General features: G+C 42.1%; 1 protein-coding gene across 3 annotated transcripts in view; it reads right to left on the bottom strand.

Moving 5' to 3' along the window:
- Window positions 1-25,361, bottom strand: part of NAALADL2 (N-acetylated alpha-linked acidic dipeptidase like 2) — a 533,196-nt gene that overhangs the window by 229,272 nt on the left and 278,563 nt on the right. For all 3 annotated transcript variants that reach the window (XM_033959140.1, XM_033959141.1, XM_033959142.1), the window contains one exon: window positions 20,232-20,382. In XM_033959140.1, the coding sequence (XP_033815031.1) occupies window positions 20,232-20,382 (151 nt within the window). The remainder of the gene's footprint in view (window positions 1-20,231; window positions 20,383-25,361) is intronic.

Raw genomic sequence — 25,361 nt, 5'->3', positions numbered from 1 at the left:
AGCAGTGCGTATTTAAGGGATCCTGAAACCGGAAGAGGCAGTGCCTAGAGACCCCGGATGATAACAACGCCAGGGACTTACATTCTATAGGGCCATTCTATAGGGACAGACTGTGAATCTAAAAAGGTCATCTACTGTATACAATGTCCTTGCAACAAACTATACATAGGGCAAACGATTCGTATGATTAAAACACGAATCATTGAACATATGAGCAATATTAGAAGAAATAGAGTATCCGCCCCCCTGGTATCCCATTGGATGGATAAATCACATGATCTGCTAGATCTTAGATACACTGTGCTAACTCAGATACATAGCACCGAAGGTGATATATCTAAAACGCTGGTTCAAAAAGAACAGCGTTTTATTTATAACTGGCAGACCCTGCACCCAAAAGGCTTAAACGCCGATATTGAATGGCTGGCCCTATAGAATGTAAGTCCCTGGCGTTGTTATCATCCGGGGTCTCTAGGCACTGCCTCTTCCGGTTTCAGGATCCCTTAAATACGCACTGCTGTAACAGAGCTAGTCAGATGGCCAGCAGATTTTGAACGAGTCTGGTTCAATGAGCCAGTATCAGGTATTTCTATTTATTCTATATCAGTTTGAATGTGAATTGACCAATTATGCTTGGACTATTTTGCATATATTTACAATTGAATAGAGATTTTAAAAAACAATAATAAAATATTTAAAATATTTAACCTTCGAATTGTAATTACATTTCTAGTGTCCCTCCCCGACGAAGAAGGCGAAACTCGAGTCGGGGGGACGGGAAATGAAGCTAATATTTCTATAACAATCACCTCAGGATTTTAAGAGGCACCTTATGAGTTAGGACACAGCCACTACCGAGATTTAACAGGATTAAACCTAACAACAGACACCTCTCCATTCAGATAAGTACCACCAAGTATCTGAATATGCTCATGGAGGGAGGGGTCGGGGACTAGTGAGTGCTATGATGGTCCCCCTGTTAAACTCTAAGTAGTGACTTCACTATTTAAAGGGTTTAAGGTCTGAGCACATCACGATTATAAATTTATATTTATTTAAAGCCATAATAACTGTGATAATTAGTATTTTGAGAAAACTGAAAGGACATTTTAAACAATCCAGGAACCTAAGACCTTTGAAATCAAAATGATTAACAGATGGAAAGAAGAGCTTGTTATATAAACAAATAGGGCAATATTTTTTTTAATCAATTACCTCTTTTAAAAAAAATCTGCTGGTTTTTATTAAAAACTTATCTATGGTGGTTCTTGGATGGTTGGATTTTTTTCTTTCTTAGGTGGATACACTGTGGATATGTGATGTATATTATATGACTAAAACACCATTCCGCACAGATTACTCTGAAACTGTAGAACAAAATGGTGATCTCAAAAGTGGGTAGTTTCCAGAATCCTTTAGGTTGATGACAGAGTCCCTTAAACAAAAGTCAGTGCTATAATTTTATTATTAATGCCATTTTATTATTGATGTTATACCTTTAGTTTGTTAATAAATGTTTATTCAGGTGCTTTAGTCAGATTGTGAGCCTTTAGGACAGATAGGGACGTTCTAAGCATATAGGCCCTGATTCTATAAAGTCCGCCTAAAGTTAGGCAATGATATCTGGTTTTCTAGGTCTAAAGTTAGGTGCCGATATCAGAGCCTAACAGAACCTGATTCACAAATAGGTGCCTAACTTGAAAACATGGCCATGATCCAGGAGATAGGCACCTAGTTTTTATAAAATCAAGGCGGACTTTATAGAATCAGGGCCTTAGTGTTACTTATTTCCCAGTTTGCCTGAATTTCCCTGTTGTTGTTTTTTTTGGTTTTAGTTTTTATTATTTTGAACCCATTGCTTTTAACTTTGTTAACCGCCTTGATTTGACAACACTTGTTAAGAAAAAAAGTATATCAAATAAACTACCTATAAGTAACTATTTCTGCTTATTTAGTATCCCTCATTGTATTCACTGCCACTTAGTACTGCCCAAAAAAGGAATATTTGTTTGCTTCAACTCTTTATTTCTTCATAACAACTGTATCATAATGATGGTAACATGCAGTAATAGTAACAAATAAACTTTTGCTCAAACATGACAATTCTGCAAGGCAGTCTTCAAGAAATATGATTATATTAAAACATTTACTAACCTGATGATTCTGCTTGTTTAAACATGTTCCTTTTATCATATTCATCAAAGCACGTTTCACGATGTTTCATTTGGGCTACTAGACCTTGCATTTCCTTGTTGCAATGTTTGCATTTTACACGCATGCCTGCCTTTCTCATAGGTAAAGGAACTTCATTAAGATATTCCCAAAGGCGCGCTAAGCGTTTTGGCATGGATTTAGCACATGCTTAATTAACGCATGCGCTAATCGCCAACGCATCCATAGGATAACATGCACGCGTTAGCATTTAGCGCATGTTTAACGCACGCTAAAAAGCTTAGTGCACCTTTGTAAAAGAGGGGGGGTGTTTCTTTTATGGCCTGCTGCCATGTTATAGGTTTTCTCCTCCAAGGAGAGAATATAATAAACCTCAGGCTATACACACCAAGATCCCATGACTTGTGGAATATTCTGCTCAAAAAGTTTTACCTTCATTTTTACTGCTTGCCCCTCCTTCCTCACGCTTACCCCCTCTTTTACTAAGGTGCACTAATCGGTTAGCGCACCTTAGTAAAAGAGGGCCTAAATTCCTTGTGCAAATATATAAACTTAACACTAAAGAGATAAGGGGTTGATTCTGTGTACATCGATTTGCAAAGGGACAATGAGGCTAAGGTCTTTTTCTCAACTCTGTATATTTTATAACATTTTTTTTGCTCTGTAAAAGAAGCATGTTATCTCTGCGGTCCCTTCTTTAAAAGTTATTTTAAAGCCATGACATATATTCAGTAATGGCCCCTCAGACCTGAAATAACCTACCACAACATATAAGACAGTGGTTCTTAACCTTGTTGGAGGTACTGAACCCCACCAGTTTCATATGCGTGTTCACCGAACCCTTTTTTATTGGAAAAATAAAATATGATTTTTACAAATTCAAAACATAGGTATACAGTGAGGGAAAAAATAATATCAATTTTGAAAACAAAAAAGTTCTCCTATATTTAGAATATTAATAACATAATAATGAAATTTACTGCAAATCAGTGTGACTTCTGCTGTTGATTGATAGATCAAGAAACCGAGTACACGATCAGTCTTGATCAAAATCACTGAATAACTGATAGATGATTGAACGTGACCGAAGCGCTATATGAGTCAGAGATGTGTTTTGACCTCCGCCGAACCCGCGAGACTGACTCACCGAACCCCTGGGGTTCAGTCGAACCCAGGTTAAGAACCACTGATATAAGAGAAGAAAAAGATCTTAATAGATTTAAAAACAACCTGAAAACTTTCCTTTTTAGAGACGCTTTTAATCTTTAAATGACTTATATCCAACGTACCAAACACCATTTATATTAAAAAACAAACAAACAATTTTACCTTTCCTCATGTACCTTCCATCCATGGCTTCTTCTTTTCTTTTAAAAATGAAAATCATTAATTTTGTAACTTTCTCCCTTTTCTCCTTATGTTCTCAAGTTTGTTTATATGTCTGTCCGTCTAACCCATTTTAAGTTGTACGTTAAATTGTATGTTTATTTTATATTTTATTGTAACTCGCTTAGTAACTTATATATAAGCGATTATCAAATTTAAATAAAACTTGAAACTTGAAATTCACAGTGTTGAGAAATGCAAAACCAAGGATCTGTGATAATATCGCTAGATTTTTTTTTAAAAATTGTCTGTGACATTATAAATGGATTAATGGAATTCATTTACCCCCAAAATTTAGGGCTCCTTTTACAAAGCTGCGCTAGTGGTTTTAGCACACGCTAGACGCTAACACCAGCATTGAGCTGGCGTTAGTTTTTGGCACAAAGCAATGCAGCGCGTGCTAAAAACGTTAGCACACCTTAGTAAAAGGAGCCCTTAAACATTGCATGCTACATAATTAAAAACAAATCCATATTTCATGATGAATAACTTTTGGACTATAATGTATCATAAATAGAAAACTATCTTTAGATAGATTTTTCCTCATAAAATAATTTAATTTAAAAAAATAACTAAAAACAAAAAAAAATCCAATTTAAATTTTAAAAAATTATGATTTTATTTTATTTTTTAAAAAATCATTGATTTTTATCCTCCCTGGGAGGAAGAAAGAATGCGACGTTGAGGGTACGTGCCTGGGAGAAGGACGAGCGCGTTTCCATAGAATGGGAAGTTTAGAATCAAGGGGTCATGATACGAAACTGAAAGATACAAAATAAAAAAATGTGAAATGGAAAAAAAATGTGGCAAAACACTGCACTAAAAAGATGGAAGACATCTGGAATTACTTCCAGCAGAGTTTATAAGCTCCAAAACATCGGCAAAGTTCAGGCATCTGCTGTTTGCCTTGAAAACCGGCATGCAAACTACACGGAACTAGAGAATATAATACAGCTATTGTTGAGAATGCAGAGAATCAGAAACATTAACTGCAGAAGGAACAACTGGGAACAGAAGGTGTATTAAAGGATTTCAATGCGTGCCATGGGTGTGCTGGTGGAAAACACAAGTGCAACGGTCAAGTGCTATCAGCATGACAGAACTGTGTCTAAATCCTTCAGCTCATCCTCTGAAGTAGGCTGGTACACTCAGAAAATGACTCAGAGCGAAGAAAGAAAACAATTTCCAGTTGTGCTTTTAAAGTTAAAAAAAAAAAAAAAGAAACTCTGATCCACTCTCGGATGAAACTCTTCTAAGAAAACTGTTATATTTTTCTCTCAAATGTGTCATTATAAAATACCAGCACAGACAGTTATCGATCATGAGCCTAATTAATGTATTCATGTGTAATATACAACAGCAGAGAACTATGTTAAGGAAGGGCTTATAATTTGCACTCTGTTGGTCGTAGGATGATATGGACGAGGACTGCTAGGTTGCATAGGGAGAGGCCTGGCCAGTAGGAAAAGAACAAGCTCCGATCCCGTACAGGGAGGAGCGAGGCCAAATCGGCTGAAGTCGGAGCGAGAAGATGGGAGGGGGGAGGGGGAAGGGAAGAGGAGTAGGAAACACCAATCAGCGAGGGAAGCCGAGGGTAAGGGAGGGGGTTAGGAGAAGAAGGGGAAGCGGAAGGGAGGTCGCCCCTTTTCCCGATGGCGATCCAGGGAGACCGACGCGACTTTCTTACCTGCAAAAAAAAAATAATAATAATTTTCCTTCGGTACTCGGCAGCAGCCCACCTCCAGTGACTTCACCTCTCCTCTGACTACACAGCTCATCTTCTGCTTCGCGGCGTGACCAGCATCAGTGTGCGGCCGAGAACCCAGGCCCATCGAGACGCCAGCTGATCCGCCTCTCTGTGCACTCAAGAGCCGGTAAGTGTGCGAGGAGCAGGCAGATGGGGAAACCGCTGCACTCGCGGCCACCAAAACCCTTTGTTTTCGCCGCCCCGTAGTTCGATCCCTCATCCCGGGAGGGGGTGGCGTCCACGAAGGAGCGAGTGCGGTGCCACGTGGTCCGGCGCCGGCCTCAATCCCCATCGCTTCATCTCCCTGTGCTACGGTGGCCCCGAGAGGCATGGCCAGTAGGAAAAAGGAGGTATTGATGCCTCATTTAGAATATTGTGTACAATTCTGGAGATATCAAAAGGATGGAGTCGGTCCAGAGGAAGGCTACTAAAATGGTGTGTGGTATTTGTCATAAGGCGTATGGGGACAGCCTTAAAGATCTCAATCTGTATACTTTGGAGGAAAGGCGGGAGAGGAAGGAGAAATGAGAGAGACGTTTAAATACCTATGTGGTGTAAAAATACACATGAGGCGAGTCTCTTTCTTTTGAAAGGAAGCTCTGGAATGAGAGAGCGTAGGATGAAGTTAAGAGGTGACAGGCTCCGGAGTAATCTAAGGAAATACTTTTTTACGGAAAGGGTGGTAGATGCATGGAAAAGTCTCCCAAAAGAGGTGGTGGAGGCAGAGACTGTGTCTGAATTCAAGAGGGCCTGGGATAGGCACGTGGGGTCTCTCGGAGAGAGAAAGAGATAATGGTTACTGTGGATGGGCAGACTGGATGGACCATTTGGCCTTTATCTGCCATCAGGTTTCTATGTATATTGCAATTGAAGGTCAAGATTATAAAAATATTTTCAAGGAATGGCCCCCCGAGATGTTTCTGGAGAGCAAAATAAGGAAATGTGGATTTTGAGGAATTTGGATTCTCTGCTAAACGTAAACCAGGCTGAAATTTGCCTGGTTCGAGTTCAACATTGAATTTATTCCCACATTCCTCACTGTGACAGTCAGCTGTAAATGAGACAGTCTAAGGCTACACGAACATGACCAGAGCCAAAATAATTTGGCATTCACATCTTACAAGCACATTATCTCTGCACAAGCAAGACTAACTACCATAACAAAATCAAAAAGCCAGAACAGTATTTTAAGCGACAGAAATATTGCAAAATGGAATGAGATTCTCCTATTTTGAAGAAGAGGTAGTTAGAAGTTGAAGAAATAATTGAAAAAAATAAATAAATCTAGCTTTCCGTGTGGATCACATGAAAATGAAAAGAAACAAACAAAAAAAAAAAAAATCAAGGGTATGTTTAGTGTTTGCTAAGTATTAACCTATTCACGTTTGCCAATTCAGCTGTGTGTTTCAGGAAAAGGTGTTGAGTGTGTGACAATGGCTTAAGAACATAAGAATTGATATACTAGAGCAGATCGAAAGTCCATCAAGTCCAGTATCCTGTTCCCAGCAGTGGCTAACCCAGGTCCCAAGTGCCTGGCAGAAACCCAAAGAGAAGCAACATTCCAGAGTACAGATTGTGATGTCATAATGCTTCATTCCACCAATGCCTAAGAGCCAACCTCATCAGTAATGTCACAGTGGCTTAATTATCCTACACTTGGCTCATATAAGAACCTAAGAATTGCACTATTGGGACAGACCCAAGGTCCATCAAGCCCAGTATCCTGTCTCCAACAGTGGCTGACCCGGATCCCAAGTACCTGGCAGAAACCCAAAGAGAGCAACATTCCAGAGTACAGATTGTGATGTCATAATGCTTCATTCCACCAATGCCTAAGAGCCAACCTCATCAGTGATGTCACAGTGGCTTAATTATCCTACACTTGGCTCATATAAGAACCTAAGAATTGCACTATTGGGACAGACCCAAGGTCCATCAAGCCCAGTATCCTGTCTCCAACAGTGGCTGACCCGGATCCCAAGTACCTGGCAGAACCCCAAAGAGAGCAACATTCCAGAGTACAGATTGTGATGTCATAATGCTTCATTCCACCAATGCCTAAGAGCCAACCTCATCAGTGATGTCACAGTGGCTTAATTATCCTACACTTGGCTCATATAAGAACCTAAGAATTGCACTATTGGGACAGACCCAAGGTCCATCAAGCCCAGTATCCTGTCTCCAACAGTGGCTGACCCGGATCCCAAGTACCTGGCAGAACCCCAAAGAGAGCAACATTCCAGAGTACAGATTGTGATGTCATAATGCTTCATTCCACCAATGCCTAAGAGCCAACCTCATCAGTGATGTCACAGTGGCTTAATTATCCTACACTTGGCTCATATAAGAACCTAAGAATTGCACTATTGGGACAGACCCAAGGTCCATCAAGCCCAGTATCCTGTCTCCAACAGTGGCTGACCCGGGTCCCAAGTACCTGGCAGAAACCCAAAGAGAAGCAAAAGCCTTGAGAAGGGCCTTGTACAAGGCCTAATCTAAACTTTTCATTCTCATATACAGCCAAACACACTCCCAAACTCTCTAGTATCTCTATCTTCCTCTTTCTCCTTGCATACTCTCTGACATCTCAACCTTTCTCTTTACAGAAATAAATCTCTCTAACTTGCATACTCTCTGACATCTCAACCTTTCTCTTTACAGAAATAAATCCCTCTAACTTGGAAATGGCAGGGAGGACACGGAGTACCAAAGCTACAATCAAGATCGACACTCCAGCATCCGGAGGGACCCAGGGGATGGTCAAGGTCTGTACACAAAAGGCAGAGGGCGACATGGATCAGAGGGCAGAGGTCTTAATGCAGACCGAGACCTTCCCCCCCCCCTCCCAAAGTGCACTACAGTCTCTACGCAGACAGAGGAGCTAGGAAACTTAGGCGAGGATATCTTGCAGGAAGTACTGAGCCTCAGGGAGGAGGTAAAGCGCCAGAGGAGCATCAGGGATGACGAGGCCTTCATCGACGACGCCATCCTGGAACTGTCACACATCACAGAGAGAACCCAAGACAGGTTCATCCACGACACACCCAAACCTACAGCACTAAACACAACGATTGGAGTAAAGGAGATGATTGGAAATGCTGGCCCCTGGCAACTAGTAACATCCTCTACGGGCAAGCGAAGTAAACCCACCTCATTCTCACTCTCTTCTTCTTCTTCTTTTTCTCTTCAACAGGATAGCCATTCATCAATACCACAGCTAACTCTCAGAAATAGATTTCAGATCTTACAGGATGGAACCACCGAGGAAATAACAGAAGGGACTCATGAGGATACCCAGCTCACAACGTCAAATCCAGAGCACGCAGACCGGCCCCCTCGGAAGGAACGACGAGTGGTAGTCATTGGTGACTCCATGCTAAGGGGCACCGAGGGACCAATTTGCAGGCCTAATTTGCAGTCAAGAGAGGTCTGCTGTCTTCCTGGAGCCAGGATCCAGGATATTACCACTAGCCTAGACAAAATTCTAAAACCTAATGATCATTTTCCCATGTTTCTCATCCATGTAGGCACAAACGACACTGCTAGGAATGCCACAGAGAACATCCTCAGAGATTTTGGAGCGCTGGGAAAGAAGTTGAAGCAGATAGGAGCACAGGTGGTCTTTTCATCAATTCTTCCAGTAAGAAACAAAGGCAGAGCTAGAGAAGAGCGTATTCAATGGACTAACGAATGGCTCCGAGAATGGTGCATAGAAATTAACTTTGGATTCCTAAACCACGGCGAGACGCTCCATGGACTACAAGGACCAGACGGACTCCACCTAACCAGAAGAGGTAGAAACGTATTTGGACATCGATTGGCCCGCCTACTCCATAGGGCTTTAAACTAGGTAAGTTGGGGGAGGGTACATACTTATATCCCAGAGCAGTAAGAAACCACCTTGAGGAGGCAAGTCACACTCACACTACCAAGTCTAAGGTAAGTACCAATGATATCCACAATAATTCAGAGAGAAATATCACTGATAATTTAGGAGCCACACTAGCTCGTAAAGGAATCTCTTCACAGATATGGAGGGCTATGTATGTTAATGCACACAGCTTGGGCAATAAAATTCTAGCATTAGAGACTGAGATAACAAACGCCGATCTTGACGTGATAGCGATATCCGAAACCTGGTTCACGGAATCGCATGGGTGGGATATGGTTATCCCAGGGTACAACCTACTTCGTTGCGACCGAGAGGGTAAATTGGGAGGAGAAGTAGCGCTATACACTAAGGAAAGCATCAAAACCACCAGAATCACAGATGTTAGATACACCGGGGAATCCCTCTGGGTGAACCTGGCCAGAGGGAATGAAAAATGCCTATACCTTGGGGTGATATATAGACCTCCCAGGCAACAGGAGGACAAAGACATGGAATTAATCGAGGACATAGAGAACATCACACTGCGCGGGGACACAGTAATGCTAGGAGACTTCAACATGCCAGATGCAGATTGGAACACACTCTCCGCGACTACGGGTAGCAGCAAAAGAATATTAACCTCCATAAAGGGTGCACGTCTCAAGCAATTGGTATTGGAGCCCACCAGGGACCAGGCGTTACTAGACCTAGTTCTCACCAACGGAGATAGCGTCACGGAAGTCTCAGTAGGAGACACACTGGCCTCCAGCGACCATAATATGGTATGGCTCAACCTCAAGAAAGGTTTTCCTAAGACAAACACAGCAACAAGGGTTCTCAACTTTAGAGGCACAGACTTCAACCGCATGGGAGATTTTGTCCATCAGGAGCTACATAAACAAGCAATATCTGACAATGTGGAAGATATGTGGTCGTCTCTGAAGTCCATCCTTCACGAAGCAACAGACCGATACATAAAGACAGTAAGTAAACGCAGGAGAAACAAAAGACCCCAATGGTTCAGTAAAGAAATTTCAGACCTAGTTAAACAGAAAAAAGACGCATTTATCACCTACAAACATTTAGGCAGAGAGGGGGCGAAAGAGGACTATCTAGACAGATCTAAAGCTGTCAAAACAGCAGTCAGAGAAGCCAAACTCCGAATGGAGGAAGAGCTAGCACGGAAAATTAAGAAAGGGGATAAATCTTTCTTCAGCTATATTAGTGACAGAAAAAGAAACAAAGATGGGATAGTACGCCTGAAGCAATCGGACGGTAACTTTGCGGAATCAGATTCTGAGAAGGCAGAACTACTAAACAAATACTTCTGTTCAGTGTTCACCCGCGAAGCGCCGGGAGCTGGTCCACAGCTGCAGACAGGAGATAACCAGAAAGACCCGTTTCAAGATTTCGAATTTACGCCCAGTAGCGTCTATGACGAACTATCAAGACTCAAAGTAAACAAAGCCATGGGACCGGATAACCTACACCCCAGAATGCTCAGGGAGTTAAGGGAAGTCCTGGCAGAACCATTATCTGTTCTTTTCAATCTTTCCCTAAGCACAGGAAGGGTCCCCTTGGACTGGAAAACCGCCAACGTAATCCCACTCCACAAAAAGGGCTGCAGGACAGAGACAGCAAACTACAGACCAGTGAGTCTCACGTCTATAGTGTGTAAACTCATGGAAACACTGATCAAACAGAATCTTGACACAATCCTAGACGAAGAAAAACTGCGTGATCCACACCAACACGGGTTCACCCAGGGTAGATCCTGCCAATCTAATCTGATTAGCTTTTTTGACTGGGTTACTAGACAACTGGACGCCGGAGAGTCACTGGACGTGGTATATTTGGACTTCAGTAAAGCATTTGATAGCGTCCCTCATCGAAGATTACTGAACAAGCTGAAATCGATAGGATTAGGAGACACTCTAACTACATGGGTTGGGGATTGGCTGAGCGGTAGACTTCAGAAGGTGGTGGTGAACGGTACCCCATCAGAAGCATCGGACGTGATCAGTGGAGTGCCGCAGGGCTCGGTCCTGGGCCCGATTCTATTTAACTTATTCATAAGAGATATGACGCAAGGACTTAGAGGAAGGGTATCACTGTTCGCCGACGACGCCAAACTTTGCAACATAGTAGGCAAAAACTTATTACCTGATAATATGACACACGATCTACTGTTGCTGGAACAATGGTCAACTACTTGGCAGCTAGGCTTCAATGCTAAAAAATGCAAGATAATGCACCTGGGTAAGAGAAACCTGCGTAGAACTTATGTACTAAATGGTGAGACCTTGGTTAGGACCACGGTGGAACGCGACCTAGGGGTGATCATTAGTGAGGACATGAAGGTTGCCAATCAAGTGGAGAAGGCTTCCTCCAGGGCAAGACAAATGATGGGGTGTATCCGCAGAGGTTTCGTCAGCAGGAGACCTGAAGTTATGATGCCGTTGTACAGAGCCATGGTGAGGCCTCACTTGGAGAACTGTGTTCAGTTTTGGAGACCACACTACCGAAAGGACGTGCTGAGGATCGAGTCGGTTCAGCGAACGGCCACCAGGATGGTCTTGGGGCTCAAGGATCTCACGTATGAAGAAAGACTAAAGAAATTGCGACTGTACTCACTCGAGGAAAGAAGAGAACGGGGAGATATGATTGAAACATATAAGTACATCACGGGACGCATCGAGTCAGAAGATGATATCTTCTGGCTCATGGGACCCTCGACCACCAGAGGGCATCCGCTGAAGATCAGGGGAGGGAAGTTTCATGGTGACTCCAGGAAGTAATTCTTCACCGAAAGAGTAGTGGATCATTGGAACAGACTCCCACTCCAGGTGATAAAGGCCAGCAGCGTGACGGATTTTAAGAGAAAATGGGATACTCACGTGGGATCTTTAAGGGAGTAAATTCAGGGGAGGGGATACTTGGAATGGGCAGACTTGGGGGGCTATAGCCCTTTTCTGCTGCTTGTTTCTATGTTTCTATTCCAGAGTACAGATTGTGATGTCATAATGCTTCATTCCACCAATGCCTAAGAGCCAACCTCATCAGTGATGTCACAGTGGCTTAATTGTCCTACACTTGGCTCATATAAGAACCTAAGAATTGCCCTAGTGGGACAGACTGAAAGTCCATCAAGCCCAAGTTGCTATTTTCAACAGTGACCAAACCAGGTCCCAAGTACCTAGCTAGATCCCAAGTAGTAAAACAGATTTTATGCTGCTTATCCTAGGAATAAGCAGTGGATTTCCCCAAGCCATTTCAATAATGGCCTAGGGACGTCTCTTTCGGGAAATTATCCAAACCTTTTTCAAACCTTGCTAAGCTAACTGATTTCACCTCATTCTCCGGTAACATATTCCACAATTTAGGGCTCCTTTTACGAAGGCGCATTAGGGCCTTAACGCACGGAATAGCACGCACTATATTGCCGCACACACTAGCAGCTACCGCCTCCTTTTGAGCAGGCAGTAGATTTTCAGCTAGCGCGTGCTATAGCGTGCACTAAGCCGGTGCGTGCGCTAAAACGCTTAGCGCACCTTCGTAAAAGGAGCCCTTAATTACACATTGCGTGAAGAAATATTTTCTCCATTTTTAAAATAAACTACTACTTAGTAGCTTCATTGCAAGCCCCCTAGTCCTAGTAATTTTGGAAAGAATAAACAAGTGATTCACATCTACCCTTTCCACGCCACTCAGTATTTTATAGACCTCTATCGTATCACTCCTGAGTCATCCTTCTCCAAGCTGAATTGTATGACATGAATCCATTAAACCTTTTTGAAACTTAATTGTTTTCCTGGTTGTATTTTGTATTATCAATAAAAATTGTTTCAATCCTATACCTTTTTGAAATTCTACCCCAAACCTTCATGTAGAAGGAAATTTAGAAAATAAATTGGAATTCCTTTCACAAGGCTGAACTTCATAAACATCATGCAGTGGAATCTTTCAAAGAAACGTTGTGAATTTTCCCTTTAGCACGTTCTTTTATGCTTCCCCTCTTTTGACTTGAAGCGCTTAGCAATGGAAAAAAAAAACACCTCTTTTCAAGTCAAACTGAAATGTTGTCTTTAGTACGAAATGTATATTCTACAGCCTACGTTTTACATAAAGAAGTTATACTGAAACGCCTGTGAACAGAATAAGATTTTCTTGAACGGAGCTGCATCAGTGGGAATTATACCACACTTCCCCCCGATTTGCGGTTTTAGGACTTGCAATTTCAATTATTCATGATTTCCTAAAAACGGAATCACCTCCACCTCCCTTCTACCTCCTGGACCTCCTCGGACCTTACCTGGTGGTCTAGCGGTCTTTCGGGGCAGAAGCGGTCTTCCTACGCTCCTGCCCCGTGCTGATCACTCATCCAAAATGGCTGCCGTGAGTTCCCGTAGTCTTTTGAGACTACAACGGGAACTCACGGCAGCCATTTTGAATGAGCAATCTGCATGGGGCAGGAGCGTAGGAAGATGGCTCCTGCCCTGAAAGACCGCTAGACCACAATCAGGGCCATACTGTATATATAGAGGAGTTATTTTAGAAAGTAAAGTTTCCAAGTTTCTGAGTTTTATTAAAATTTGTTGAAACGCCTATCATGAATTTTAACCTTTTTACAATGTTACTGGGACATACAAGGACATATCGACAAGACAAATTAAGGATTTAAAAGAAAAACAATAGGTAAGTTTTGGTGAAATACAATATTTACAGGAAAAGCAGACATAAAAAGGGAAGAAACACGAGGAGAGGGAGGGAGAAGGTCCTCTTTGATAAAGAGAAGGTCCTCTATGAAAAAAAGATGCTGGAAGTGGAGAGAGTGTAGAAAAAAATAAGAGGTAAAAGGAAGAGGTTATTACTCAAAGGCATCTTTGAAGAGGAAACACTTTAGTCCACCTTTAAATTTATCTAAGTTTTTCTTGGCCCTCAGGGTATTTGGTAGGGAATTCCAGATTGTGGGGGTTGTAACTGAGAAAGAGATGGTTTGACGAGTGCCGATCATTTTTAATGAGGGGATGTGAAGGAGATGTTGAGAGGTGGATCTCAGAGCTCTGGGAGGATCATAGAGGATAAGGATTCTGTCAATGAAAGCAGGTTCATTGAATTTTAGAGTTTTGAATGTGACGATGGCTATTTTGTAAGTGATTCTATGGGGAATTGGAAACCAATGGGCTTTTTTTAATAGATGGGTGACATGGTTATATTTCTTGGAATTAGTTATGATTTTAATGGCAGTGTTTTGGATTAACTAAAGGCGGCTGATAACTTTCTGGCATAAACCTTTGTATAGTGAGTTGCAGTAGTCTATTTTTGAAATGAGAGAGTGAATAAGAATATTTAAAGATTGTTGGTCCAGGATAGTTGCCAGGGATCTTATCATTCGTAACTTGTAGAAACAGTTTTTGACTACTGCAGAAATTTGTGGGCAACAAGTTAACTTATTATCTATAATAACACCTAAGATTTTCATTGAACTCACTAGTTTGATTGAAGTATTGTTGATGGCCAAAGGAGCTGTGAGATGAATATTCTCTTTCCAAGTAATAGAATACAATTAGTTTTAGAAATACTGAGGGAAAGCATGTTTTCATTTAACCATAGCCTAATTCTATCTAGTTCTGAATTGATACTGCTAATGTCGGAGGTGTTGGAAGGATCAATGGGGGTGAATGAGCTGTATGTCGTCGGCTTATGCATAAGCAGTAAAGCAAATGGATTGACAAAGAGTCAGTAGAGGGGCCAGTTAGATGTTGAACAGTAAGGGGGAAACTATAGAACCTTGGGGAATGCCGAAGTTACTTTTGTAAGCTGCAGACGTGGAGTTATTGAACGCTACCGTGGAGGTGCGGTCTGTAAAGTAGGAAGTGAGCCATGCAAGGGTTTGGTTAGAAATACCAACGGAGGCTAGCCTTTTTACTATAGTTAATTTATGTTCTAAGAATATAGCATTCATATTCTTATATGTCAGACTCTCTGTGAAGGACAAGAGCTTGCTCTGACCTTTTTATGAAAAATGTTACACAATATTACACAATCAAGTGACTGCACATCGAAAATGTTCCATAAATGTTTTCTAATCCCCCGTCCTCTGAAAAAAATCCTTTTTAAGGCTGAATTATTTCTCTCGAAATAAAGGGAATAGAACTGTACATTTAGACCTGACAATCTGTATTATTTTAATTCATTGCCTTTTTTCAGCTCCTGGTGTTCTTTTATAATAGTGGTAAAAAAAATAAATCCAGCAAGAATGTCAAAAATCAATGATACCCAATAATAGTAATATATTTTTTAAATGACTAAATTATATCATCTCTTTTCTGAAGCATTTGCTAATATTTCAAAACACGCTTCAGAACTGACTATTATAGAAACAATGATTTACTGCAATAATGGTTTTAAGGTAACATCATACATTCAAAACATTAAGCTCGTTTTTCTACAGCAGACCATAAAAAAAGAGCAAAGAAATAATATCATTACTTAAATGTGCATTTTGATAGGGTGAGGCACCATTAACCTAATTGGACAATATTTAAAGGGACTTAGTGCAGCTTCCAATGTTGTAGGTTTGTTGTCAAATCTTTTTTTTTTTTTTAGTCTTTTAAAGTTAGTATTTTTCCTAGTGTTGCTGTGTGTTTTTAAACTGTATTTTAGTTAATAGACGGTTTAAACATTTTTGTACACCGCCTAGAAGGTTTGATTAGGCGGTATAAGAAATTTTAAATAAACTTGAAACTTGAGACAAATTTTTCCCTGTCCCTGCGGGAACTCATTTTCCAGTCCTGTCCCTGCGAGTTCTTATCCTGTTTCTGCCCTATCCCTGCAAGCTCTATCCTCATCTGCACAAGCCTCAAACCCTTTAAAATCCTAAGTAGCCACATTCTAGAGCTCAGATTGTGATGTCATAATGCCTCATTCCACCAATGCCTAAGCTCTGTCCTCATCTGCACAAGCCTCAAACCCTTTAAAATCCTAAGTAGCAACATTCTAGAGCTCAGATTGTGATGTCATAATGCCTCATTCCACCAATGCCTAAGCTCCGTCCTCATCTGCACAAGCCTCAAACCCTTTAAAATCATAAGTAGCAACATTCTAGAGCTCAGATTGTGATGTCATAATGCCTCATTCCACCAATGCCTAAGCTCTGTCCTCATCTGCACAAGCCTCAAACCCTTTAAAATCCTAAGTAGCAACATTCTAGAGCTCAGATTGTGATGTCATAATGCCTCATTCCACCAATGCTTAAGCTCCGTCCTCATCTGTACAAACCTCAAACCCTTTAAAATCCTAAGTAGCAACATTCTAGAGCTCAGATTGTGATGTCATAATGCCTCATTCCACCAATGCCTAAGCTCCGACCTCATCTGCATGAGCCTCAAACCCTTTAAAATCCTAAGTAGCAACATTCTAGAGCTCATATTGTGATGTCATAATGCCTCATTCCACCGATGTCTAAGCTCCGTCCTCATCTGCACAAGCCTCAAATGCTTTAAAATCATAAGTGTTTGAGGCTTGTGCGGTTAAGGCAGAGCTTACAGGAATGGGGCAGGAACATCGGTGATGCGGTGGCAGAGGGAAGGTAGCAAAGTAGCCTGTTCAGTGCTGCTGCTGCTGCTGTTTGGAATGGAGGCATGTCGGCCTCACGGTGGGAAGGTCGGTGGGGTTTTGCTGTGTAGGATGGGAAGGAGGGATGGAAAGATGTCAGATGGCCACAGCCCCCTAGTGGGCCACAGACCGGGGGTTGGGAACCCCTGTGTTATATAATACTGGTGAAATCTGAGCACCCCTATCATTTCAGCACCTCCAATTATACCACTAGCCTAATGGCTACCTACATACAAATGCTGGAGTCACACCTCTCTATACAGCCACAATAGGTTGAGAAATTTTGACTTCCAAAATCCCATGAATAAACCAGGGTCCATTTATCTATGAGTGGTATGTTTTCATCGTGCTTTTGTTATTGTTCGCTTTATAGAAGCAGGGTAAACAATATGGCTGTATAGAACTCACATTAAAGGACAGAGCCAGTGCTATATATGTCCCTGGTATGGGGAGAACTGTTAAATCAGGGTGAGTAGGTAGAAGGTTCAAATTAAAGAGAAGCAGTTTGGACGAGGTATGAAAGTGAGACTGGGAAGTGATAAACATGAATACCAGTAGTGGTGATTGTTTAAAATATTCTGGCTGGTTGAAAGTTGTTCTGAACACTACATTGAGAGGAGGGCATGCCTGCAGGAAATTTGCATGATAATAACCAGAAGTCCTGGAGGCACCCAAAACCATTTGATTTGCTGATGGCGCAAACAGTTTTTTCAAAGAGGAAGTTTAGCTGAGACATGTAGAAAGCGTTGGCGACTGAAATTCTAATAGCTTTTTTTTTTTGGTAAATGAAAAGCTGGAGAATGTATGTGTGCTGAGAAATACGGAGTCCTGAATAAAACATTCTCCTTGGATAGGAAGGGCGAATGATTTATGAAAATACATTTTGCTTTAGTAAACCAGCCAAAGTTTAGAGTGAGAAATTGATCACTGAGAGATAAATACAGTATATACCATGTGTATGAGGAAGGGGTAGCAGAGAGAGCATGATGGATCTATGTGGTGGGAGAACAACATGATGGCTGGGGAGGGATGAGAGTGAGGTAGGGAGAAGTGTGTGTGTCAGGGACAAAGACCTTTTGGTTGGAGGAGGATCAAATTTGCCTGTGTGTATGGCCTCATCTTATACATGGGTCACATCAATTTTGGCAATTTTTAGTCTCAAAACTGCCCTTGATTTATACATGAGTGACTTATACACTTCTCCCTCCGGATTCGAGGGGATAGGGGCAGAGCCAGACCGCGAATGGCGAAAAACCGTGAATATCCAGCTCTGACCCACCCCCGCCTCTCTCCCGCCTTCCCGACCTTACCTGGTAGTCTAGCGGGCTTTCGGGGCAGGAGCGATCTTCCTACGCTCCTGCCCCGTGCAGATCGCCATTAGGAAATGGCTGCTGTGAGTTCCCGTAGTCTCTCAAGACTACGACGGGAACTCCCTACAGCTATTTCCTAATGGCGATCTGCACGGGGCAGGAGCTTAGGATCACTCCTGCCCCGAAATCCCGTTAGACCACCAGGTAAGGCCGGGATGCCGGGGGAAGACTTAACGATGTTTTTTTTTTCTTTTTTCCCCCTCCCCAAAAAGTCGTGAATATGTGAAATTGCGATTACTGAAACCGCGAATGGGGAGGGGGCAGTGTAGTCACTTATATATGGTACATGCTGTTAGGTGCACAGTAGCAGACTATTAAGAACATAAGAATAGCTTTACTGGGTCAGATCAATGGTCCATCAAGCCCAGTAGCCCCTTCTCACGGTGGCCAACCCAGGACACTTGTACCTGACCAAAACCCAAAGAGTTGCAACATTCCAGAATCTCAAAGAGTAGCAACATTCCATATGGAATCTCAAAGAATAGCAAGATTCCGGAATCCCAGAGAGTAACAAGATTCTAGAATTCCAAATACCAGAACCATTCCATGCTACCGATCCAGGGTAAGCCGTGGCTTCCCCCATGTCTTTCTCAATAACAGACAATGGACTTTTCCTCCAGGAACTTGTCCAAATCTTTCTTAAAAGCAGCTACGCTATCCGCTCTTCCCACATTTCTGTATGCAGCGGTGCAGTAAGGTGTCCGCCCTGGGCACCATCTCGCTAAGGGCGCGACTCCCCTCCTCCTTTCCGCCCTCCCGCTCTTCTCCTTGCCGCATGCACACATCCCTTGCCTTCTCCCATACCTTTTTTACTTCCTTGGCACGAGGTTGATGCCCGCATCGGCATTGGGCCATCAGCGCTCTCCCTGATATCACTTCTGGGACCCGCCCCTAGGAAGTGACATTAAAGGGTGAGCTGACCCTGACGTGGGCACGTTGCTCATGCCGGAGAATGAAAAAGGAATGGGGAACGGGAAGGGAAGGGGGGGCATGCATGAAAGGGGGGCAGGGAAGGGGGTGGGGGAGGCATGCCACCGCCCCAGGTGCTGCTCACCCTTACTACGCCATTGTCTGTATGTAGGGTTACCAGATTGTATGTATGTAAAATCCGGACCCTCCTAGATCCATCCCCAGGCCCATTCAGCTCCACCCATTCCAGCCCTGTTACGCCTACACCACTCCCCATCCTCCCCCCCCCAGGGTGCTCCCCAGTGCACGTGCATGTGACATTACCGCTTCGCATCCGTGCATGCGCGGATGCTCCTCCCGACGCAATTTGCTTTTCAAAACCCGGACAACCGAGCATGCCCTCTAAAAAGAAGACATGTCCCAGTGAAAGGTCACTTGGACACACAAAGTCAGAGGCGTGAAGAAAGTACAAGAAATTTATTACGGTATATCAGACTCTAGTGCAGTTAATAGCCTGCCTACTAGAGTGTCAGAAACAGGAAATACACGGACTTTTATGCCCTTTTTGCAAACTAATATATGCAAAAACTACAATTTTCATTTGTTACTTCTATAACTTTTCTACAATTATTATTGGTCCTAAGCTCACACTAGCAGGTCACTTATCTAACTCTTACAGTTCTAAATGTTAAATGTACAGAAGGGCAGGGTACATCATGGCTCAAACTCTTATCTATTCAGCTTACAATGTGGTAAGGCAGGGACATACATTTTAGGCAGATGAAGTCAATAGATTGTACACTGTTTTCAGCTATGTAGGCCAGAGCAATATTTTAAACAACAGTTAACCATTTCATGATCCTACACCAGTACATCTGGATGTCTGGTAACTCTATCCATATGTATGTCTGCACATTCGCTCGTCAGTGCCAGTATTCAATCCATGCAAAGGCATAGCACGTTCGTAAATATAAGCGCTCTATTACAGAAATAGCCGTCCCATGCAGGCAGACGCTGAGCAAGGTCCCTGCATTTTCCTGAACAGGCTTTGCATTTCCTGGACCATAATTTTTGCATTTAGGGAGCAGAAACCCACTGCACTTTAGTAAAGGGGTCCCTTAAATTTTTTAGGCAACCAAATAAACCTAATGCAACTTACCAACACTGGAATACCCAGGTGTAGTTGGATCACCCCCGCTATTTAGAGCAACTAAAAATGATTTACTTTCGGCATCTGAGGTCTTTGGCAAGTCACATGGATCAACATATAGAAGCACTCCTCCAAAGCCCGCTTCTTCTAACAGAGAAAGCTGGGGAGAAAGCAAAAGGATGGATGCTTTTAATCTAAACATTTATGATAATTCAACATAGTGCATAATTACTATGGAAAAGAACCTGGAACAAAGAAATCCAAATTTCCTTAATTACTTTGATTATAGCGTCTCTCATTTTCCCTTGTTAACACATCGTGAGATCATTTACCATAAGAGTGTCAAAATCAGCTTTTATTTTTAACAGAAATGATCTAAATCATTGGTGCAAATATGGTATTTACATTCACAGTTTACTGTGGTACAGACATATCACTTGATTACAGTAATTTGAAATGTAAAGCATTAAGCAACAGGCAGGTATTGTACAAGGACATAGAAACATGATGGCAGATAAAGGCCAAACGGCCCATCTGCAGCATCCACTATCTCCTCCTCTTCCTATTGGCTAAGACTCTTTACACCTGCATTGTGATGTCATATAATTTAATGGTTATAGAAGCATTGTAACATGACAGCAGATAAAGGCCAAATGGCCCATCCAGTCGGCCCATCCACAGTAACCATTATCTCTTCCTCTCTCTAAGAGATCCCAAGTGCCTATCCCTGGCTTTCTTGAATTCAGAGTCTGTCTCCACCACCACAGGTATTTGCACCATATTTTCCATGTTGCAAATGGACACACCTAAATTTAGTTGCAGTTCCTAAGCCAGCCTATAAACCTTGCTTAACTTTAAGCATGGCTTATACTAGAATAGCACTGTTTTTGGTACCGAGTTTTTGGAAGCAACAAATTCTTACCCCCACAAAAAAAAAGAACCAAGTGCTTCAATTTTCATGACACAGCCATTTTCTGTATCCCAGATATTCAGCAGGAATTTGCCATCTGGAATGATTCCCGGCTAACTACAATAAGTCCTGCTTGGTCGGCTATCTGCCGATATTTGGGTCTATCTTTGGGCATTTTGCCTTAGCCTGCCAGCTGAAGAAAATTGTCTTGAATGGTTATGTGTGAGCTGCCAAACCTTGTCCTGGATATCTAATGTTAGGGCCCCTATCTCTCTAAATGCACCAGTCACCAGTAGCACCAACAACAGTAAAATGATTCTGGAAAATTTAAAACCTGAATGGCTAAGGACTATAAGGAAAACAGATGAGAAATACAGAGAACTACCTAACAAAGCTCAAGACCTCAAACCAAAATAAAAACAAGTATGATTATACATACAAATCCCTTACACTACTCTCTCTATGCTTCTACTCCTTCCATTTTGTAGAGGAGACCTTGGAGAAAGTGTTTCCCCGTCTCTGGCTGCTGATTGGTTCTTTTTGCTGGCCAATCAGAGACGAGAGGATGGGAGTTATCTGCTCCAGCTTCAAGTTTTCTCTAGCTTTCTGGCCAAGTCTTGGTCCCAGGATCTGCATTTTTCTCAGCCCAAATGTGATCCAGTTCCTGTTCTTCTTTGCAAGCCTGGTGTTAGAGAAGGCTGAACTTCCCCCCCCCCAAAAAAAAACCTCTAATACTGGGTGCCTATAGAGACAACATTGAAAACATACTGAAAGTTGATGAACAATAAATAATTGGCTCTTAGTGGGGCATTTTTTGATCTGAATGACAGCTGTATGCAATTTGTAGCGGATGGAGGCATCCTCCAGTATTTCAAACTGTAGGTGGAAATGGGAAAGGGGAAATTGATTGGGACTTGTGTACCAAGTACAAAGGACGAAAACTGTGGGCTTGATTACCTTGATTCTATAATTGGTTTATTAAAAAGTTATCCCAATAAATAGTCTTCACCATAAATGGTGCAGTTCGATAAAACAATCCAATGATACACAGTAGGAGTGTTGCGGTATGGACCCGACACGGTCCGCGTTCTGGGGTCCTATAGGAATATAAGAACGTAAGAATATGCATATAAGAAGTACAGAGAAATTGAAAAAGACGGATGAGATATATTGTGAGTGAGAGGTAAATTAAAATGTCACTTCACTAGTATCATCTATTCGCCATGGGGTCCTTTTACTAAGGTGCGCTAGCCGATTTAGCTTGTGCGCTTAATATTATGGACACGTTATCATTTAGCCTGCGTTAATAATTAGCACACGCTAAATCGGCTAGTGCGCCTTAGTAAAAGAGGGGGCATGTTTCAGCTTTATACCTTTTTTTTCCATCGTCGCTATAAATCACCTTAAGATTTTTCCTCCTTGTTTTCTTTGTGACGGATATCTTTCTCATTTCATATCCCCAGCTTTTCTGTTTATTTTTCATCCACCCCCATTTTTTTATTTTTATACTTCAGTATTATCGTTTTCATACATATTTTTCAACCTACTTTATTTTTATTCTGATTAATTTTTTTTAATTTTTCCACATAGTACGTCCTTCATACACAGCGTTTTCTCACCACATCGGCGCTCTTACATCACCGCTATAGTGTCTTTATCGGGTGGCTTTTCCCGCGGTGTTCCTCGATTTCCTCAGTTGCCTGTACTGCAAGAATCGGCAGCGCAACACTCTCGCAGTAAATGTCACATTTCATTTCTTGAATTTCATTTGTGCTGTATAGTTGCCTCTTGGTGTTTTCAGGTGTCAGTGCAGTTGTAACCTCCCACCTCCCCTTTCGCGCGCTTGTCTTACTTCGCTTAGGTATTTCTTCACAATGTAAATCCATGGCGAGCAAGTACTGTGACATCATTGATGAGGTTGGCTCTTAGGCAGTGGTGGAATGAGGCATTATGACATCAGAGAAAGGGACTTGTACACCACCTTTTTGTGGTTTTACAATCACACTCAAAGCGGTTTACACACAGATACTTCAAGCATTTTCTCTATCTGTCTGGTGGGCTCACAATTTATCTAATGTACTCATCCAAGCAACTCTTTAGCTTTAAAGTTGCAATGTGCACATGAATATTTGAATGCATAATACGTTTTGTCTTTTGAAATTAATAATATGCAATTTTATTATCTCTGATTAAGATAAATAGCATTAACATTTCAGTAGACCAAGGATGTATTCTATTAGCATTAATAGGCTATGCACCTCTTCTTTAAAAGTGCTGTAGTGGTCAGCAATGATAAATATTTAATGGACAACGGCATATTAATGTGCTACTTCACAGACTGGTATCTCTGGCATACACCAGGATATATCATATGGCAGGCAAAGAATGTTATAAATAAATAACGAGACCCCCGTACGGCTTCAATTTTTCTAGGTGAGACTGCAGATCAACAGATTAATTTGTAGAACAAAGAATACGATTATGATTATTGAGAGCTTCTATACCGCTACCAATGACTGGGGAGTAGAGAATGACACAGTGACAAAATTCATCACTTTTCCCGTCCCCGTGGATAACTGTGGGAAACCATATTCATGTCATTCTTTAAGGAGAGAGGGAAGAATCAGAGTATAATTGGACACAACCATTGACCCACAAGCTTTGCTTTGAAGAATGCTGGTGTAGAAGGATTGAGATTGAAATAGACACTACAGAATGACAGTCTCTGGTATCCAGAGCAGATATTGTGATGTCATAATGCCTCATTCCACCAGTGCCTAAGAGCCAATCACATCAGTGATATCACAATGGCTTCATTATCCTTGGCTCACATAAGAATCAGAGTATGAATGGCCACAACCACTGACCCGCAAGCTTTGCTTTGAAGAATGCTGGTGTAGAAGGACCGAGGTTGAAATAGACACTAGAAAATGACATGGGATTATTTCCCGCAGTTATCCGCGGGGACGGGAACGGTGATGAATTTTGTCACCGTGTCATTCTCTACTGGGGAGTCAATTCAGGAGCCTCCGCAAAGGCGCTAAAATACATGAGCTTCTGTAAAGGTGATACGATGCATTAGCTTCTGTAGAGATGTTACCATAAGGAGTTGTGAGGTGTTACAATGCATGGCCTCTATACTGGAATACATAGAGCTCTGTGGTGGTGTTACAAAGTTATTAATACTGGCATGGTTATGCCAATAATTCATCATCCTACTTAAATGCACATGTTTATACCAAATTAGTTGTCCTATGTAGGTACACATGTAAGACTAGGGGCTCCTTTTACTAAGCTGTGCTAACGCTTTTAGCTGGCATTAGTTTTTCCATGTAGCGCTGGAGTTAGCAGACGCTAATCTGCAGTGCAAACTAAACTAAACTAAACTAAACCTTGGGTTTTGTATACCGCATCATCTCTACATTCGCAAAGCTCGACACGGTTAACAAGGGTTAGGGTAGAAAGGAACTCCAGTGAAGGGAAAAGACAAAATGAAGAGAAAATTTAGGACAGAGTAACTAGAGAGAGGAAGAGTTACATTTTTGAAAATAACCAGGTTTTCAGATGTTTACGGAAGAGTTGGAGGGAGCTCAGATTCCTAAGAGGGGAGGTAAGGTTGTTCCAGAGCTCAGTGATTCTGAAAGGGAGGGAGGAACCTAGTTTTCCTACAAGGGAAACGCCTTTTCGAGAGGGAAAGTTTCAGTTTTTGGGTAGCTCTGGTGGAATTGGGGTTAGAGGAATTCCAGGAAAGAGAAATAAAAGGGGGGAGGATGCCGTGTAGGACCTTGAAAGTAAGGCAGGCACATTTGAAGTGGACTCTGGAGATTGTCGGAAGCCAGTGGAGCTTGGACAAAAGTGGTGAGACGTGGTCGAATTTGCTTAAAAACACTAGCGCAGCTTAGTAAAAGGAGCCCTGGGTTTCCTATTGATCGTTTCGTGGCTAAATCGCCACAGCCCCAGGGCCTTAATTGAAATCCAAGCTAACCGCCGCAACTGTGCATCGGCTTCTCTGTGGCAGCACGTAGAGGGATTTATCTCCTAACAGTGAGTAAAGGGAAGTTTGTTCTGTTTTCATATATAATCGTTGCTTTTGAGTACTTTACCGACATAATTTTCGTTTTGTGTTTCTAGGTTCGCTTGGATTTCAATTAAGGCCCTGAGGCAGTGGCGATTTAGCCACGAAACAGTCGTCGGCTTTTTCAGTATGAACATAAGAACGTAAGAGTTGC

The sequence above is a fragment of the Geotrypetes seraphini genome, chromosome 9 (genome assembly GCF_902459505.1).
Source record: "Geotrypetes seraphini chromosome 9, aGeoSer1.1, whole genome shotgun sequence".
Classification (NCBI taxonomy): Eukaryota; Metazoa; Chordata; class Amphibia; order Gymnophiona; family Dermophiidae; genus Geotrypetes; species Geotrypetes seraphini.
This window is presented reverse-complemented; position numbering and strand designations above follow the sequence as displayed.